Source organism: Ammospiza nelsoni, chromosome 20 (genome assembly GCF_027579445.1).
Source record: "Ammospiza nelsoni isolate bAmmNel1 chromosome 20, bAmmNel1.pri, whole genome shotgun sequence".
Taxonomy (NCBI): Eukaryota; Metazoa; Chordata; class Aves; order Passeriformes; family Passerellidae; genus Ammospiza; species Ammospiza nelsoni.
In genome coordinates this window covers 6,577,961-6,597,790 of record NC_080652.1, presented here as the reverse complement: position 1 = coordinate 6,597,790, position 19,830 = coordinate 6,577,961, and the positions used below count along the sequence as shown (strand labels likewise).

The window sequence follows — 19,830 nt, the reverse complement described above, 5'->3', positions numbered from 1 at the left end:
TGCGTCCTCTGGCCAATCAGCAGCGCGGGGCGTGGCCGGCAGCGCGGGGAAGATGGCGGACACGGAGAGCGGCGTGGGGAAGCGGCCCCGGGGCGCGCAGGTGGGCGCTGAGGGGGGCCCGGGTCCAGCCCGCACCCTGAGGGGAGCCCGGGGCGTTCCCCGGGTCCGTCTCTGAGGGGAGCCCGGCGGTAACGCCTGCTGTCCCCCGTAGGTTGAGGACAGGAAGGTGGACTGGCGGCGCTGGAAGCAGGAGAGTAAGGAAGGCCGGGTATCGCGGGGGCTGGGGCCGCTCGGAGCGGTCACGGCGCGGTGTTTAACGCCAGGCGCTGTTCTCCGTCCCAGGGAAAGCAGAGACGAAGAAATGGAAGGAGATTAAACTATTGAAGAAACTGGACAAACAGCGGATGCGAGAGCTGGCAGAACAAGAAGCCCAGGCGCAGGAGGAGCAGAAGGAAGACAGAGGTGGTGCTGCTGTGACCCAATGGGGAGACCTGGGTGGAAGGTGCTAGAAAACCTGGCTGTTAAAAGGCAGTCGGTGTTAGCTATCGATAGGAAGGGTGTTACTTCACAGATCCCATGTGGATCAGTCCACATGCCCAAACAGGCACAAACACTGTGCAGCAACCACTGCAGCAGAGATCCTTCTGAAGAGAAAACCAGTGATTAATCTAAGGAACAGAAGCTGCTTTTCCCCCAGCCCAGCCAAAGCAGCAGATACGATGCTCTCTCATGTCTCTGCTCCGCAGGGCGGCCGCACACGCTGAGCGTGGCCCTGCCCGGCTCCATCCTGAACAACGCGCAGTCCCCGGCGCTGCGCTCGTACCTGGCCGGGCAGATCGCCCGCGCCTGCGCCATCTTCTGCGTGGACGAGATCGTGGTGTTTGACGAGCACGGAGAGGACGTCAAGTAAGGCACACACTGAAGGAGAGCATGTTAGATTAGGTTTCAGGATAGAGTTCCTCCCTGTGAGGGTGGTGAGGGCCTGGCACAGCTGTCCCAGAGAAGCTGTGGTTGCACTGTCCCTGGAGGTGTCCAAGGCCAGCTTGGATGGGGCTTGGAGCAAACTGGGATAATTGAAGGTATCCCTGCTCATAAAGGATCATCTTGTTCTACCTCCTGTCAAGTTCCCTTCCAACCCAGGCCATTCTGTGATTCTCTGAAGGAGGAGCCATCTTGCTCTGCATGATGTTCCTTCACTCTTCTCTTAAGCTGAGGCCTGGAAGGAACTGCATCTACCTCTCCCCAGTGGCAGGATTACAGGGACCACTATACCCCAGGGGAAAAGATATTGACTGACCTGCCCTACCACATCAGATCATTTATCCCAACATGTGGTTGACAAAGCAACAGGAGGCCGAGTTCTCCTGTACCCTTAAACCTTGCTGTGGAGGGACAGGACATCTGTCAATACATCTTCCTGATATCCTGCCACATCACATTTATACATAAAGATCAAAATACAAAACTGGAAAAGGTACTTGGCTTGGAGAGAGCTCCAAGGATGATTTGTTAAAAGATTGTCTCTGGAGCAGCCCTATTACAAGGGTTAGAGGGGAGGGATGTGCTCCTGTTGTCAGGTTAAGCAGCAAGGCTTGGTCTTCTGGAGACCTGACCAATCTCATGCTGAGTTAACAAGCTGCTTGCTTTCACTTTCAGGAGCGTGGAGGGGGATTTTGAAGGAATTGGGAAGAAAGGCAAGGCTTGTGTCCAGCTGGCTCGGATCCTGCAGTACTTGGAGTGCCCTCAGTAAGTTTGCTTTTCTCTTTTCTCTTGCTTTGAGTCAGAACAGGGCCAGAATTGAGATCCAGATGCCATAAACATACCTTTTCACATTTCACCTTTCTCTGGCGACAGGTACTTGAGGAAATCCTTCTTTCCAAAACACGAGGACCTGCAGTTTGCAGGTAAATGCAGTTGTGTCTCTCCTTCCTGAGCTCTGGCTCCTTGTGTGTGGGACAGCCAGGACTTTTCCCCATTCAGCACTGGACCTGAGAGGGAAGGAGCAGGGCAGCACCTGCCCCTACAGCTGTGTTTCCCCCAGCACCTCTTTGCTCTGTGCTGTTCCAGGGCTGCTCAACCCCCTGGACAGCCCCCACCACATGCGGATGGACGAGGACTCGGAGTACCGGGAGGGCGTCGTGCTGGACCGGCCCACCAAGCCAGGCAGAGGCTCCTTTGTGAACTGTGGCATGAGGAAGGTGTGTCTATTACCCAGAGATACAAAACAGCTTCCCTTGTCTCTCTGGCAGGTTTGCAGCAGGCAGGGTGGGCGCTGCTGGGTTTCTGAAGGCTGCAGTTGGCTGGGGGGGGGTTTAGGGCTGTTGGTGTCTTGTTCCTTCTGACTTGATAATGTTTGTGGCTTCCCAAGCCCCAGCAGGCCCCAGGTATTCCAGCAGATCATTGCTTTACTGCTGCAGCTGAACCTTTGAGTAGCAAAATAAACTTCAGACTGATGAGAAAGGCCCTGAGCCACACACAGAGCTCCTCATCTCAGCTCCATGCCAGAATAGACACCCGCTTCCTCAAAGGATTCCCTTCCTTCCTTCCCCACCTTCCCCAGTCCTTCCAGAATGTCTGGTGCTGATGGTGGCTGTCACTGCAGGAGGTGCAGATTGACAAACAGCTGAACCCTGGTCTGCGAGTCACCGTGCGCCTGAAGGAGCCCCAGAATCCAGGTAATCCATGGCTCCAGGAGCAGCTGTAAACTTCAGTCCTGCAGGAGCTGGTCCTTCTGTATGACAGGTTTGAAGGTACCCAACAATTCTGCATGTTCCCTTCACTCCATACACAAATTTAATAACACCCTTACCATGCCTGCCTCAATAACTGGAAAGAACTGTCAGCTCTTCTTCTCAGCAGTAAACAGCCCAAACACACTCACAGGCTTTCCAGAGCTCACCAAATTTCCAGAATACTTTTTCACATCGTGGAAAAAGAGAGGATGATGGCTGTGGCTGATCAAATCTCACCAGATCAGAGGCTGTTAAACCTCTTTGCTTTCTTTCAGAGGCCAAAGTGAGGAAAGGCACCGTGGTGTCCTCACAGCACCCCCGGGCAGTTTCAGGCTTGTACTGGGGCTACAGCGTCCGCCTGGCCTCCTGCCTGAGTGAGTATCCGGAGATTCCCTGCCTGGGCTTCCACACCAGTCCCAGGCCTACTGGCTGCACACATCTTTCCTAGAAATCTTGTCCAAAGGAGACTTGCACGTTACATGTGCAGCCAGCAGCAATGTGGCAGTCAGATTTTAGGGCTGAAACAAGACATGAACCACCCAGTCACCCTCCAGGACTGTGCCCTGTAACTTCCACTCACCATTGCTCCAATGACAAGAGATGAGTTGATGCCCCTCTCTATTTCCATGATAACTACATCCCACTCATTCACATCAGAGCCAGCAATCAAATTTCAGTTCAAGAGCCCTGGAAAATTATTTTTGTATCTTCTGGTTGATGGGACCTTGTAGGAAGACTGTAAGCTGTTAGGGGGTGGTTCCTGGCACCTGTCTGGAGCTTTGAGTGTGAAAAGGATGTGGGAGACTCTTGCAGCAAGGGAATTATGTGAGAAAGAGGAGTCATTCTGTCTCCAGCTGCACTTTAGGCACTGAAAGCAACTCTTGCTGCCACCACTCAACCATGGAGTGTTCTAGCCTGTCCAGAAGGCACATGGGTGAGGACATGGCAGCAGTAATCCCAAACTCTGTTTTCCAGGTGCTGTCTTTTCCGAGTGCCCATTCAAGGAAGGTTATGATCTCTCCATTGGCACCTCAGAGCGGGGCAGCTCCGTGGACCAGGTCACTCTGCCCTCCTTCAGGTTTGTCCTGCCTGCTTGGACCCACTCAGAACTCCCAGTGAGGCTGGTGAAGGCAGCAGAGCAGGGGAAATACCTCAGAACAAGGCCAATTCTTTTCCTCTTTCTCTGCAGTTGGTAGCAGGGACTGTCACATTGGCCAGATGCTGTGTGGCTCTGGTGGGGAGGCAGCTGCAGTGGGTACCATCAGCAACAGCCACAGCTCCCTGCTTCAGCAGCACACAGGAGCCTGGATGCAGACTTGGACAGTCTGTCCTCTCACCCTGTCCTTGTGCTCTCCCCAGGCATGCCCTTGTTGTGTTTGGGGGCCTTGAGGGCTTGGAAGCTGGGGTTGATGTGGACCCAAACCTGGAGGTCACCGACCCAAGTGTCTTGTTTGACTTCTACCTGAACACGTGTCCCAGCCAAGGCAGCAGAACCATCCGGACTGAGGTAGGGCTGGGGGTGCTGGGTGTGCCCAGGGCAGTGCCACATGGCCCAGCTGTGCTCTGACTGCCCTGGCTCTGCTGTAGGAGGCACTGCTGATCTCTCTGTCTGCGCTGAGACCACACATTGAGGAGGCTGTGAAGACACCCAAAGGCACCTGAGGGAAGGGAAACCGCTGACCTTGCCCTTGGGGAGGCAGCTCTTCAAATGTGGGGTGCTGGGCTGGTCACTCCAGGAGCCTGGAGGGACCGAGGCACAGTGTGACTGGAGCTGGCAGTGCTGCCCAGCTGTGCAGACCCAGGGCTGGTCCAGCATTGGAGCTGTAACACCTCAGCCCTGGAAGGGCAAAGGTGACCAAGATCAAAGAGAGACTCCTTTGAATACAGTGGTCTTATGGGTGAGACAATGGTCTCACCCATAAGCTTTTGCAGGCTCATGTTAAAGCCACAGGTTTTATATATATATATATATATATATATATATATATATATATATATATATATATATATATATATATATATATATATATCACCCAGTCCACCAGTCCAACTGCCCTTTTTTCTTTAGATGGACTCCCTCTAGAAGTTCTCCTGTCTCCTATTGGTGCTGGTTTATTGCAGTGCCCTGCCCCTGTTGCCTCATTGGTTCCCCAGTTGGCTGCCCCTCCTCTACACCATTTATACTCAGTTCCCATTGGCCCTTGACCCACGATCCATCCCTTTCCCCCCTTATAAACCCCCGTGTCCTCAGCCCCCTTTGCTTTCTGTCCCTGGACTCTCAACATTGCAATAAACTGTGTTTGCAGCTCTGTCTCTCACCTTGTTCATCAGCAGTTTAAGCAAGCTCTGGGCTGTGAGAGTGCGGGTGGCTCACAGAGCCTGGTTCTGGACACACCACAGCACCCAGCCAGGCATTCACTGCTCTGGGAGCCCAGGTCTGTGCCCTGCTGCCTGTGTGGTCCAGCCAAGGGCTGGCTGCTGTTTCCCAGCAGCTGGCACAAGCCTGGCAGCAGACTTGGTCTCAGCAACTCTGACACCAGGGTGGGAATAAAGCTGTATGGAACATCAGTTGCTGTGAAATCCAGGTGTGTGCCTGGATTCCAGGCAGTGCCTCTGCAGTGATGTGGCCTTCAGACTGAAACAAAGTCAGAACTTATGCCAAGAAGCTGTTCCTGCCTCAGCCTGATTTCCCCCAGCCCCCCTTCAAGGCTTCATCTTTCCCAAGAGCAGGAAGGGCTGCAGCTTCAATTGAGCCTCAGCACTAAAACACATCATCTCATTACAGTCTGCCTCTGTCTGTGATGCCTTAAGCTCTCCCTACAGTGAGCTCAGACAGGAAAGCAGCTGGAAAAGTTGGCTCCATCCTCCCCTCCTCCTGCTGAGATATTCAGAGCTTTGGTGAGAGCAGATAAGAAACAATATCATGGGTGTTCAAAACTTTACTGCTAAAACCATCTTCTGAAAGAAAACAATTGTACAGTTCTTTGGCCTCAGGAAGGCAGGAACTCCTGCTCTCCTCCCTTGGCACTCACCTTGCTTCTCTGCTAAACAGTAACAGCTGACTTCCCTTTCTGCCTGAGTGAGCCTCACACAACTCCAAGGCAGCAGTGGATTAGGAACAAATCCTAGAGAGCAACTTTAGTGTCAGGTGCCCCTGCAGGACCACTCTGGAGCCCTGCTGTGTGTCTGTGTTTCAGTCAGACACAAGGGGAACAGTGGAGAGAAGCACAGGTTTGAATCTGAATTCCCACATTTACAACTGCATAAGGAATTCTGCAGGTGATTGCCAGTCCCTTGCCAGGGGTTACCTGTATCTGTTCTAGTCAGGGGTCACTGCTTTCCAGCTGTGATGGCTTTCAAGTTACTTGTTCTCCTGAGGATGTTTGGGACAAAGAGAAGCCCTGAGGCTCTCTCAATGCTCTCGATGGGAACCAGGAACCGTTCCAGGGGGATTTTATCATCCACAGGGCTGTTGGGCATCACGTAGGAGCGCAACTCAATCTCCCCACTCTCCTTTTCCAAGATGAGCACCTTGAAGAAATGGGTGGGGACAGCCACGTTGTTCTTCCCGATCACCTGGTACTTCACGTACATCTTCCCATCAGCCTCCATCCTGCACCAACAGCAACATCCCAGGTTAGCTCTGGTTTGGTGTCACTCCATCCCCTCAATCCTCCAACATCCCTGAGTAAAACCCCACCCACAGCAGGCAGCAGCTCTGCCTCTGCCACAGGGCTGTAAAACAGGGCTGGGGCAGAGGCCATGTGACATGGTGAGGGTGAGCTGAGCATTGGGGCCGCTCCCAAATCCCCTCCCTGCTGGTTTTAACAGACTTTCCAAGCTACTTCCTGCTGCTGAAGAGATCTCAACATGAGACAGCTGCTCTTTGGTGCTACGTGGAGATCTCTGAAAATAAAGTTAAGTGGAGAAGCAGCCCATGACATTGAACCTGAAAGCTTTATTCTGCAGGGATGGGGTCTGCAGTTTAATCTGGTAATCAGCTAATCTACTAAATTGTTAAGGACTGCAAAAACTAGCTGGTTATACTGCAGCTCAGCAATCCCACTTGACTCATGAAATAATCATCTGGATGGGAAATACATAAACTAATCCTAAGAAGGTACCTTTCTATAGAACCTCTGTGCACAGGTGGTCTAACCTACTGAGGGCCCTTAGTAGATCCCTCCTGGTCCCGCAGCCTGTTTTCCTTTGCCAGCACAATACATCTTTTTGGTGCCAGTCCAGCTCAGCTTGTGTTTACCTGGGCAGGAAGAGGGGTCCTGTGCAGACGTAGACATTCCTGTTGTTTTTTGCCAAGCTCCTGCAGTACTTCTCAAGGTTATTCCAGGCATTCTGGTTTAAATGAGGATTCTAGAAACACAACCAGTAGTCAGTTACTGTTTAGAGTAACACATCTCACAGAGCCCCCAAGCACCAGATCTCGGCTATCACCTCTGCTTTGGGAGCAGTGATGGCCTGGTTTGCACACCCAGGACAGGCCCATTGCCGAAGGCTGCAAGTTTTAGCAAGCGTGCATCTAATTGTTTAATTCTGCTCCTGAGAGGAGCTGCACTGAACGGGCTTGAGAGGCACACACAGGCAGGTACATTTGCAGGATCCCCGCTGTTAAATCTATCAGTAAATCGGCACCTCCGAGTGCCTCTGGCCCCTCTCTGCCTGAACTGCAGCAGGCACGAACGCAGCGGCTCTCCCGGGGCTTCCCGCAGGGAGCAGCGCCTGCCCTGAGCGCGGGCCGTACCTGCGGGGCGATGTTGCTCAGGTAGAACGTGTCCCTCATGGCCTTCTGGCTCCACCGGTGGTTGGCGGCGGCCGCCAGGTGCCCGCGGTCGAAGCCGCTGCCGCGGTAGTCGGCGTTGGTGGCGCGGTGATATTCGTGCACCGAGTCGTCCTCCTGGAAGTCGCAGGCGGCGCGGTCGGAAGCGCCGCTGAGCGTGTCCCGGTTGAGCTGCTCGATGACCCAGAGCGCGCTGCGGCTCCGCGGGTCGTAGCACAGCACGTAGGACTCGCGGCTCCGCAGCTGCGCCAGCCCGGGCAGCCCGTACTTGCTCAGCTCGGTGCGCACCGAGCCCGGCGGCGCGGGCAGGCTGGCCGCCGCCACGGCGGGCAGCACGGGCAGGCGGGCCAGCAGCCCCTCGGCCGCATCGCCCCGCTCCCGGTGCTCCCGGCGCTCCCAGCGGGCGAGGGCCGCCCCCAGCCCCGCGCCCACCGCCAGCGGCAGCACCCACCGGGCCCGCAGCATGGCCGCTACCCCGCGCGGCCGGCCCCGCCTTAAACGGGCCGCGGCCCAGCCCAGGGCGGCCGCGCTGTGCCGGCGGCATCGCCGCTTTAAGGGGGAGCGCGCACCGCGATCCCGGGGCCGCTGTCCTGAGGAACGGCCCCGGACCCGCAGAGCGGCCGGGGACACCGGGGACACGGACACAACGATACCGCGGACACCGGCACACGGACACCGGGGACACCGCGGACATGGGCACACGGACACCGGGGACAAGGACCCAGAGCGCTCGCAGGAGCGGTGGCACCCGTGCCGCGTTTTCCTGGGGAAGGCAAAGCAAACCCACGGCGGAAAGGAGAAGGCGCAGGAGGAGCCGGGCTGGCCCCCCAGGGCTCTCTGTCACACCTGCGGCCCCAGTCCGAGTCACACCGACAGGAGAGGTTTGCACAGACATCCGTTTAGTTAAAGGAAACCTTACAAAAATAGTGTTTGAAAAAAAGAAGCGTAAAAGAAGGAGTTTTAGAGTGATGAAATGTTCACTACACCATTCTCTGGCAGTTCTTCAAAATAAAGTGGAAAAACATAAGTGTTATCTGTTCCTTTCTTTGGGGAAAGGGCATTTTAGAAGATTGCTACAAACAGCTAAAACAAAGTCACTGACATTCCCTAAGGAAAATCAGCCTCTGATTCCCAAACACCCCAGACTCCCCCAAAACAACTTCTGGCCTCCATTCTGTTCAATGCCAAAGTGTGAATAATTTAGGTGGAGTCACAAAATTCAAACTCAGAATCAGTCTCCGGAGTGACCACCACCAGCAGCCTGATCTACCTCAATGGCAAAGCCACCAAGTTCCACAAAGCTTCAACTCCAGTGAGGTGCAGGTAGAACAGACCTCTCCTTCCCAGGGAAAACTCATCTCTTCCACATCCAGGAGTGTCCTGGTTTCCCTCCCAGCTGAAGGTGATCTCCTTTTCCCCTGTCTGGCAGTAGTCCTGCCTGTGAGGAACACATGGTAGGATCTATTTAAACATTCTCTGTTCAAGTCCCTGTGAGATAATGGGTCCCCAAGGCACCCCAGACTAACACCTCCCACCCCAAAGATCAGCTCTTTCAGCAGGTCAGGACTGTAAGAAACCAGAAGCAGAAACATCTCAAGGCTGGAACAGGTGTTACTTGACCACACAAGTAAGGAAACACCAGTTAAGTATTGTCTCACTTCAAAAACAACAAAAATAAATCACCAAAAACCTCTGAGGAATGAAGCCAAGGGCAACGTGAGGAGATTTAAAAGCTGCTAAAAGGTTAAGACTTTCTTTTGTCCCCTCAGAAAATCTGCTTTTGCTCTTAAAGAAAGGAGAAAGTCTTGGAATAAAGAAATAGATGTCCCAAGACAATGAAAAGTACCACTCCTTTCAACAGCAGGACAGAAGTTCTACCACACAGGAAGGAAATAAGCAGAATATAAAACAGCTTTTTATGTATGGAACAGCCTGTCTGGACGTTTCAAAGTTGTTGCAAGCTCTCCCCACAGAACTCAATAGGTTTGGCAGCCATAGTTTGGATAAGGCTACAGAATTTATCCCAGAGATCCTTTCCAGCAGCCAAATCTCCCATTGCATCCCTTTAAACCACTGCAAACTCCTTCCAAAAGCCCTCACTGTCACTCTCTGAAGCAAGGTGACAGAACAGAGCCCTTGGACACTGAGGAAGGGAGAAAGCAGCACCACACCTGTGCTGCCACCCCCCCCCCGTGCCCTCCCCAGTGGGATGTCACCCCCAGGGCCCAAAACGATGCTGAAAACATGCACAAGTTAATTTCCAAGTCATACTTTCATCCTGATTTGCCTGCTGCCTCCTCAGGGTACTTTAAGGAGACTTCCAGCTGCTCAGAGCAGGAACACTCATGGATGGTCCCTGGTGCCAGTAAGAAATTCCAGCATAAGGAAACCCTGCAGGTCTCAGGGGAACCCAGAAAGAACAGCCCAGCAAAGGATTCAGGGAGATGAGAGCAGAGTTTGTGCATGGAATGGGAAAGCTGCAGTATTTACAGCAGTTCTGAGGCAGAAGTGTTTGGAGCAGGTACAACTCTGCCTCCTAAGAGTGGGGCCCTGTGGTTTTACATTTGTACAGAACCTCCCAGGTGGCTCTTTGACCACACCAGGTCTGGTCAAAAGCTTCCCTAGGGTAGGTACCCAAGAGCTGTAAGACCACCTGGAACAGCTCAGAACATCCATCCAGTGGCCAGAGCAGCCAGGATGCTTCACCACACTGCTGTCCTGGTCTATCTGTCCCATTATAACTGGAGGAAAACCATACCCTCAAGAAAAGATTGCAGCACAGAGGGATACTGTTGCCACAGGTATTAATTACAGATTGCCTTAAACCTTAAATTGCTCTCGCACCACAGCAGCAACACATGGCTGCACAAGTGGTACTTGAGCATCTTCTCAAGAGGCAGAGAGTGCTTGAGATTGCCAATAAGAACATGGGAACGTGCACCAACCTGTCCTCCCATCTCCCCACACACCTTGGTGAGAATGACAGCAGCCTGTGAAGGCTTTCAGTGAAGGAAATAACACCAGGAAAAAAAGCTGAAGGCTGCCAGCATCCCTCCTGCTAGGGCAAGTCTAGGCCAGCAGCAGCTTAACCAGATCTTACAAAGACTGACTGACCTTTAACAAATCAACACCCATAAATACCAAAGACTGCAGTGTCCAACAGCAGAGGTGAGCCAGCACAGCACAGAAAGAAAGGGAAAAGCACGTTGGATTAGTGTTCACTCAAGAGCTTCTGCACCACACAAGCACCTGGGTGCTGGCAGCTTCTCTCTCTGAGGATCAGGTTTCTGCTCAGCTCAGCACTGTGCAGGGCAGCAGTTCTCCCTGTGGTTTGTCTCAGTCCCTGTTCATCTGAGCCACTGGAACATATCTGAAGTGCAGCAGTTTCCCTCTCAGGAGGAACAAGTGTCCAGCTCAGGGCTGTGACTCCAGCAGGACCAGCACAGAACAGTGGATCAGCCCCAGCAGCCAGCTCATGACAGATGTCTCTGTGCCTGCTGGATTGTGCTAGAGAAGGACTCTTACTGCAGATCAGAACTGTCTCTTCCTGGCAAGGAGTACTGTGAGACAGTAGCAAGGTTACTGTGACCAGACCTTAAAGGGAGTAGTATTATTTAAGCCACTGAGGCAGAAAACTCCAGTTGTGTGCCTGTATAAATCCCTAAATAAGCTGTCTTCATTGCACATGATTAGGTGTCCATTTCTTGTGTTTCAGAATCCTGATTGTAGCTGGATATGCTCCAGTTCAGAGCAGCATGAGGCCTCCCTGCTCTAAGGCTGTGTGTAGTAAGGCTTGACTTGGAACTACACTTCAGAGGGGGGTTAAAACCACCACAATGTTGCTTTCAAGGACACCTCGTTGATAAGGCAGTTCTGGATTCAGGCAGTTTGAGTGCACAAAGCCACCAGCTGTCACTGTGTCCTCCCACCTCAGCTTCCCAAGTCTCTTTCCCAGTCAAAGGAGTGCAAACTGCCAGGTGACCTTCACCAAAGTGATGCAATCTTCTTCTTCTTCACACGCCTCAGCGATGGCCAAGTGCAGACACGAGAGAGGAGAATCCAGAATCCACTTGAATGGCAGAATGTGTGACTTCACTGGAATACATTCTATTCACAGGAGGAAGATCCTTCTATCCTCACCCACCAAAATTCACTGGACTTAAGTCTGTCCTTTCCCCATCAGAAGTTACTCCATGTGTTACTTCCACAATACAGGAGTCCATCCCTTCAGGGATATGCAGACAGAAGGTTTCTTTCTCCCCAAACTCAAAGTCATTAAAAAAAGATACAAAGAACTGCTTTTGGCAGCAAAGAGGCATTTGACATGTGGAAAAATCTGGAGTGCAGGACCCAAGTAGATAGGGAAGTAATCAGTCCTTGACCTAATAAATAGAGTAGAAGTCTTCAAGGTGGCCAGTAGTTCTAACAAAACCTGAAGTCTTGCAGAGACCAGTAGGAGCTTTAGTGCACCACACTGCAAGGGGCCATCTCCCAGGATCCACTGCCACACAGTTCTCTGACACCTTTTGTTAGGCCCATGGACTATTTGGAATCTTGAAGTTCCTTTGCCTTCTTCAAAATCAGATGAACATCAGAGATGGGATAATCCTATGACAAAGGAGCAAAAGTATTTCAGTGACTTCCCAGCATTCTTGATGCAGATTGTTTTATTTAAGCAAGGCAAACCTTGACAACAAAGTTCTTGGCCTATTATAACATACAGCCATGTTCAGTTACTCCTTTAACAGCTACAGTTTCCTGTTTTGTAACTGATCAAACTTCAACACCCTTCCAGAAGGTTTGTTGTTGTTTTTTTTCACTTTGTCCTCCAAGGGCACAGTAACCTGGCCTGACACAGGGCTCTGTCTCATGCCAGAGAGCCTTATCAAAGCCAGTATCTGGCACAGCCCAAAGCAGGAACTGGCAGAACATGAGATATCCAACTGTGCAGTGCAGGCATTTCCAACCTAAGGCTTTCAGAGATCTCAGAACTGAACAAAACCCTCTGGCCAAAAAATTTAGCAATGTTACATAAGATTTCACATCTTTGCTTGAAATTATTAATTTTTTTTTTTTTTTTTTTGCAAACCAAAGGAACATTAGAAACCTCCAATCTATGATAACTTCACTGTAGGGTAGAAAGGGTGCATATGCTAAAGACTCCCACTGATCCCTGCAGATTTTCCTGCAAGCAAACATCACAAATGTGGTTCTTGTCTTGAACCAGGCATACTCTCCCACCCTCTCACATACTGTCACCATCTCTCACAGCACTATTTTAAGACTTTTCCAATTGCTCTCTGCACCCACTCTAGTTCATTCTTACCTGTAGCAGCCTCATGTTCAGAGTGAAGTCTCCTTCCAGCAGCTGATCCCGGATGAGTCTGAAAGACGGAAATTATTCCAGCTAGTTCTGACTCTTTACAAAAAAACTTTAAACCCGACAACCTCTTCACCAGCTGCCCTAAGACATGCCTAGAGAGGACTCCTGGATCCATGGAAGAGAAGAGGAGGAAGGCAGTGTGTGTGTACTTACGTCAGCATGGCACAGCAGACGAGCAGCAGGAAGTCGAAGCGCTTGTCGTCAGCGAAGAGCGAGTCCCAGATGCGGATGACATCTGGCAGCAGGAACTCTTGGGACAAGAGCAACGTCAGCCAGCGGAAGGCAAAGAACTGGGGTTTGATGTTCTGTTCTTGCTGTCAGACAGGCACCAGGCAAACAATGAGTACGTGCTCCCGGTCAGCTCCCTACAGGCAAGAGATCACCCCATGTTTCCAGCCCTGTCTCCTCCCCAGTGCTGCTCTAAGCTCCCAGCTCATCCTGCAGCAGCAGGAAAACCTCTGCATCCTTTGGAGACTCCCCCATTCAACCGTGACTGGGAGATTTTCAGTGCAGCCACACTCCACACCTCCAGCCAAGCCAGAAAATGCTCCTCTATCCACAACATGGAGTAAAGGAAGCTTTTCTCCCTAAAGGCTCTATTTGTGTTCTGTTAAACCTGCCAAGTAATTTTAAAGTTCCCATTTCAACAGTATTTTATCTGCAAAGCTGCAGCCCTCCCCCGCTAGCACAGGCACTGTTTGTCAGGATTTCCTCTCCTTTCCAGAACCCTTGTATTTATGAAAAGGTTTACTATTCACAAAGATAAACAAAAATGGAACAGAGTTCACACTGATGGTCAGTAAAATATGCTGTAAGCACCTTTAGCCTGAAGTTTTCCTGTTTTCTGATGTTAAATCCAACATAGCCTAAGTTTAACCAAGGTCAAACAAGCTCAGGATTCTGCTGATATTCTTAAGGACCAGCTGCTGCATGGCCAAGACCATTTCCTGCCAGCCAAACATTAAGTAGTTTTTCTCCCCACTGGAACTGCTACCAGCCAACACTGTGGGCTGTGTCACAGTGCTGACAAACCATCTTCTGGATTATAGAAGAAACTTTTCTAGATGGAAAAAAACCTCGTTGTAATTTGGTCAAGGTTGCAGTAACAAGAATAGCTTTCCCTTCCAAAGTCTCCTTACACTTTCACACCAAATGGACTATAAGACTGGAGATGTTTGTAATGAAAGCTGCCTTCTATGTGTTCTACAAAACTCACACAAACTCAAAGGAGCTGGGAACAGTATAATTTAGCCAGTGGGATCATCCAGCTCACTGGAATTCACTTCTCCTTTGGAATGCGCTTCATGGAGTTTAAGTCAGTGCTGTCAGGGCAGCACTGGAAATAGAAGTGTGTGTGTGCAGCGTGGGGGATGTTTTTTGTTTTGTTCTTAAAAGCAGAAACAATTTCTGTAGCCTGGAATGCTGAAGAGCTCTACAGCAAAACTCATGTTTTGATGTCTACAAGAGAGTAAAAACTCCAGCTCCAGCTATGCAGGTGACCAAGGATCATGGCCAAGTCCCTTCAGACTCCCAGCTGGCAGCTGTGCAACAACCACAGTTTGCTTTCAGAGGCAGGCAGGGGAGGAAGCCTTGCTGTGTCAGCTCACTCCAAGAGGCTATTTCAGCTCTCAGGTAAGAGTCTCTCTGCCCTACAGCAAAGCCCTTCCTGCACTCTGTGTTCCACTCAAGCAGTTTAACAAAACTGACATTCATGTGCACTGTTAATCCACTCCTCACATCCCACCCAAGACCCAGAGAAACACCTGGCTCCTCACCAGTTTCAAATACAGCTCCACATCTTTTTCTTTCAGGGTGGAGTACACCTTCTCCATTTTGTAGGTAATACCACACTGAGAATCATCCAGGCTCTTAATGAAGTTGTCCCGAATTTCAGCCATTAGATTGGTAAAGCAGAAAAATGTGTCTGCTTCAGCATGTTCTGGGAAAAGAAAAGAACAACATGGGAGAATAGAGGAAGCCTCACTGAGAGAGGTACAGAGCTATAAAATTGTCCTTGTTCCATATCTGGTTGCTGTATTGAATCTGAGGTGTAGATCCCACCAGATCTTGGCTTGCTTGGTCTGGGTCAAAACTAGACAACCTTTTTTTAGGTTTTTTTCTAAACTAGAAACAGCTACAGAGGCACTGCAGATACTAACCCTGTGTCCAACACAAGGTCTTTGTGACATGAGGTCACAAAACAGTTATCTATACACAAGAACATAATCTGCCACCAGCACACACCCTCAGAGCTCCTGTGAAGCAGAAGCAACAGGCAAAGTCCTCCCTTTCCTTAGTTTTCCTTACCATCTATATACAGTACAAGGAAACAAGAGCTTCAAAGGGGATTTTGAGTTTAATAAACAAACAAAAATTGCTCAAAAATGCTTACTTCCCATGTCCTTGCTACTCCCAGCCCATTCAGCTCCCACCAATTCCCCAAAACTCCTCATGCCATGCAGAGAAGTCACAGTACCACAGCCACTGCTGAGCAGTCAAAAGGCTTCCTCACCTTTCCATTCACTGTTAGGGTCTGTAGCAAAGGTGTAGTAAAGAGGCCCCACGATTTCATTCATGCCCTGGACATAGGCTATCCCAGGGTTCAGCTTGGCATAGATGAACAGGATCCTCTCCACCACTTCCCAGTGAGCTTCGCAGCCATTGGGCAGAACCTCGTACTCGCTCAGAGAGCTGGGGGTGCTTTTCAGAGGGGAGCTCACCTGGAAAACAAGGCTCAGTCAGGACAACCAAGTGGCACAGATTCCTTAGCACATGTGCCAAGCTTGGCTTTTAACACACATAGGCCCCCCAAAAGATCTGGGCTGTTTATACCACATAAACCGAGCAGCCCTGGGAGCACACACGCAGAGAAGTCCTAGTGCTGGCTGTCCCTGAAGAACAAAGTCTGTACAGCAAGGTACAGTTCCTTCTGAATCATTGCACCACATGATCTCACACAGTAAAAACCACAGCAGTTCCACTTCTTTGTCAGTAGTATGAGGGAACGGTATTGAGAGTTGTGGGAGAAACCACCTTCCCAACAGCACATGTACTGTAACACTCATGAAAGGGGAAAGAGACTACACATTTTAACAGCTACTCTGCTCCTCTCCTAATTCCAGGTCTGAGATCCAGTTCTGGAGGACTATGGAAATTTGTAATAAATTCATAGTAAATTAACCCTTTAGTGTTTGTTGCCATACAGGAATGCATGTCAGGCATAAAATAACTTGTGACTCCAAATTCTACCAGAAGTCAGGTAAAAATAACCTTTAAAATAAATACACCTATAATTCCCTACAGTCTATCAAGCACTTCAACTGATTCCACCATGTCCAGCCCCCAGAATGCTCAGTATCTGCTGGGGTGTTTCCTTAATTCCACTGCACGAGCAGAAAGAGAAACAGAGAACAGCCCAAGCATCGCCCTTCCCCTTCCCAACCTTGCCCTGTGACAAGGACTGCCCCCACCCAGAGCTCACATTTGTCACCCCACTGCGGTTCCGTGCCACCGTCTGCGACTTGAGCGTGGTTTGCTCCACGCGCCGGCGCAGCGTCTCAAACTCGTTCTGGGGGTCCAGGATCAGCAGGCAGGGATAGTCCGTGGGGCGCTGGAAAAACGCCATGTCAGGGTACAGCCTCCTAGGAGGGACACAGCAGGAAATCAGGGACAAGAAGGAAGTTTGTGCCCCATGTTGAGTGGGAGGTTGGTTTAATATTAAACTTCCTTTTCAAAGTACAATTTGTTGGTCAAACCGCCCGGGTTCAGAACCGGAGTGGTTGTGCCTCACACACCTGACATCTTTGTCTATCTGGAGCAGCACTTCATTATCCTTGAAGTAGGTGTTCCATCGACTGTCTGGGCTTGGGTTGAGAGGCTGAAGAGAGAAACAACAGAAACAGAATAAGCATGTTTCACACATATCAATATCCTCAGTAAACATACAGTGATTTAACACTTCTGCTGTCACTATGCCATCAGCACAATTTGAGCACATCAGGGTCATTTTTTCTCTCACATTTTGGATCCTTTTCACTCATCTCTTCAAGAATTTGTTCCAAATCAGTTCTTTTTTTCCCCTCTGTTAACAAGATTCCTGACTGCAGCTCCAAACCTGTACCATGGAGATGGTATTTAGACTTGGGGTAAGAGTTATCCACCCACCCAGCACTTGGATGTTGTGGTTCTCTCCACACCAAGATCCACACAAAGTTAACAACTAACCAAGGAAAAAAACAACAAGCTACATTCCAAGGGATTCAGAGATCACTGTGACCTGGCTGTGTGGTTTTACAGACATGCCAGTTTTACACCACCAAGGCTCCAGAGATCACAGTGGGGCAGGTGACTGCAGGGGAATGAACCCTCAGAATGGTCATGGGAGCAGCTGTATCATTTTACAGTCTCTTCTGATCAGTTACTTCACTCACTCCTCCCACACACACACTCCTAACAGCACTTTCAGAGAAGGAGAAAGCCAAGGCATGCAGGAAACAGTCTGTTAAAAAAAAACCAACCCAGCAGCATTATCAGAAATAATCAACTCTCCTGCCTTCCACACCACAGCCCAGCCTGACTCTCCTGCTTCTTTCCTATCCTCTGCTCTGAATTCATTCATGGACCCAAATTCCCAGGGGAGCATCTCGTGGCTCCAGGAACCTCTTGTGAGCCTCTCCCTTTCCCTAGGAGACCCATGGCCTGGGCAGGAGGAGAGGAGTGCACGGCTGGAAACAGCTCTCCACAGAGCTACAGCTGCTTTGCCAGTAACTCACACTCAAGACAAGCACAACAAAAGTGCCAGGCTGGCACCTGGGAACCCACAAAAGTGCCAGGCTGGCACCTGGGAACCATCTCTCCCCCTGGCAGGGCAGAAAAGTTGGGAACAGAGCCAGGAGCAGCTCAGGGGGGCCAGAAACTCCCCAAGGAATTTTCTGCAGCACAAAGGCTTAACAACACTTACATGATCCTCTAAGGTCACATCTTCCCTGGAAACACCCAGGTTGGCCTTGGCAATCCCAGGCTGGATAATCATTTCTTTCAGGAACTGGGAATACAGATCCCTTAAAGAAGAAAAGAGGAATTTGCAATGAGGAAGATAAGGTCAAGGTGAGCACACAGAGTTCAAACAGATGTTTCTGCCCCACCCTGCTCAGCCAGAAGGCATCTGATTTTCTCTGCAGTGTAACTGAAGGGGTCAGTCCACCAGGCAGCAGAAAGAACAGCACATTACACTCAAGAACAATTTGTTTTATGAAAGTACTTAATTATTTAAAGCCTATTCTTCTTCTCTGCAGATATCTTTGAAAATAAAGGGACAAGTACCAACAGCCTCACCTCTGTTTCTTCAGCAAAGAGCTCCATAAGGCTTTCTCTAAAGGGAGGTAGTTCAGGAGTATCTGCACAGGAAACAGGTGAACAGGAATTAGTATTCAATGAGCTGTTACACCTGCAAAATGAGCAAAGCAAACCCAGGGGCTCAAACTGGCTCTTGGAAAATACTGGGATTTCTCTCCAGAAAGCCAAGTAGTTTGCTAGGCAACAGTCAGGAATATTTAGGGACTGGCTTTCCACACAGAACTATTTGTAGGACTGATCAATAGCTAACCTGACCGAAATGCAGTGCTTGCTTATAACTGAGGTTGCTCACATGCAAAGTGCTGATCTCCACAAATTACTGCTGACTTCTAGTGGTTTTTAAACTCTGGATTTATTGTTTGTTTACAACTTCAACCGCCAAAAAAGCAGTATGTGTACTTAATCAACCCAAAGCATCGCTCTCAAGAAAGAAAAGCACCCCAAGTAAAACCCACCTTCCAGCACAGGCAGCGCAGCCCACCATCAAAGGGAATTCCTGTGGAACACCAGGCAGAGAAACAACCACGTTAGCCCATCTCTCACCGCGGGATGCTGATGTCACCTCACAACCAGGCCTGGCAACACTTTTCCTTCCCGAGGGGCACGAAGCTCCCCCAGGGACGCTGCTGGGGCTGTGCACGGGGTGATCTCCCAGGGGACAGCCCGGAACAGGCGGCACCAGCCCGGGGCAAGGAGCCCCCTCCCCAGCCCGGGGCAGGGCCGTGCCCGGAGCCCCCTCCCCAGCCCAGGGCACCACCGTGTCCGGAGCCCCCTCCCCAGCCCGGGCCGGTCCCCGCGGCACTCACCGCTGAAGCACAGCTCGCGGAGCTTGCTCAGAGCCACCGTGGGTTCGCCGAGCACCTCCTGGAAGTCCGCGATCCTGAGGGGAGCGAAGCCGCGGGCGTCATCAGGGTTAATACAGGCAACCCGCGACCTCCCAGAGCCCCCAACCCCTCAGAGCCGCCGATTCTCGAGAGCCCCTTGCCCGCGCAGCGCAGGCCCGGCAGGGTGGGGAGGGGAAGAACCCCCGTCCCCACACAGAGCCCGACACCGACCTGCTCTGGTGCAGCCGCGACATGGCGGCCCCAGCGCCCCTTCCCCGCGCGCCGCATAAACGCTCCGGCTGGAAACGCTGCCCGGGGAGGGGGATGCGGGACGGGCCCCGCCCTGCGGGGGCGTGGCGGAGCCGCCCGCTCCACACGGACCCTTCCCTGCGCTAAGCCCCGCCCCGCGCGCCCCAGGGCGCCTTTCCTGAGCGCCTGGCCCCGCCCCCTCCGCGCAAAGCTCCGCCCCGCTCCGCCCATAGCGCCCAGTCCCGCCCCCGCTCCGTTGCGTTCACCGTCCGGTAAGCTCCGCCCCTGTCCGGTAAGCGCCGCCCCCTGCACGACTCGGGGCGTTCTCGGAGCCCCGCGGGCCGGTCCCTGCTCTGTCCCGGCTCCCCGCGGTCCCCCGGCCTGCTCGACACGGTGTGGGTCCCTCCCCAGGCACCAAGAGCCAGGAGAGCCCCCGCGGGCTGGAGCAGCCGCTCCCCCAAGCGCTGAGGACACTCGCGGGGTGGTCGCGCT

General features: G+C 51.6%; 3 protein-coding genes across 3 annotated transcripts; 1 reads left to right on the top strand and 2 right to left on the bottom strand.

Moving 5' to 3' along the window:
• Positions 1 to 47: 47 nt before the first annotated feature.
• Positions 48 to 5,045, top strand: SPOUT1 (SPOUT domain containing methyltransferase 1). Its single transcript, XM_059486470.1, has 12 exons — positions 48 to 100; positions 212 to 254; positions 343 to 462; positions 747 to 906; positions 1,657 to 1,746; positions 1,855 to 1,904; positions 2,068 to 2,198; positions 2,603 to 2,675; positions 3,008 to 3,106; positions 3,708 to 3,810; positions 4,092 to 4,239; positions 4,320 to 5,045. Exons 1-12 carry the CDS (start codon positions 53 to 55, stop codon positions 4,392 to 4,394), a joined length of 1,140 nt encoding a protein of 379 aa, XP_059342453.1. The 5' UTR covers positions 48 to 52; the 3' UTR covers positions 4,395 to 5,045.
• A 608-nt stretch (positions 5,046 to 5,653) lies between these two features.
• ENDOG (endonuclease G) lies at positions 5,654 to 12,038 on the bottom strand. The gene is made up of 4 exons (XM_059486228.1): positions 8,230 to 12,038; positions 7,492 to 8,189; positions 6,994 to 7,103; positions 5,654 to 6,345 (listed from the first exon to the last, which is right to left on the bottom strand). Exons 1-4 carry the CDS (start codon positions 8,420 to 8,422, stop codon positions 6,063 to 6,065), a joined length of 1,284 nt encoding a protein of 427 aa, XP_059342211.1. The 5' UTR covers positions 8,423 to 12,038; the 3' UTR covers positions 5,654 to 6,062.
• On the bottom strand, positions 10,719 to 19,415 carry TBC1D13 (TBC1 domain family member 13). Its single transcript, XM_059486227.1, has 12 exons — positions 19,321 to 19,415; positions 19,072 to 19,145; positions 18,721 to 18,761; positions 18,245 to 18,306; positions 17,871 to 17,970; positions 16,705 to 16,787; positions 16,392 to 16,551; positions 15,423 to 15,630; positions 14,686 to 14,849; positions 13,064 to 13,224; positions 12,854 to 12,911; positions 10,719 to 12,135 (listed from the first exon to the last, which is right to left on the bottom strand). The coding sequence occupies exons 1-12, from the start codon at positions 19,341 to 19,343 to the stop codon at positions 12,070 to 12,072; spliced, it is 1,200 nt and encodes a 399-aa protein (XP_059342210.1). The 5' UTR covers positions 19,344 to 19,415; the 3' UTR covers positions 10,719 to 12,069.
• Positions 19,416 to 19,830: the final 415 nt, after the last annotated feature.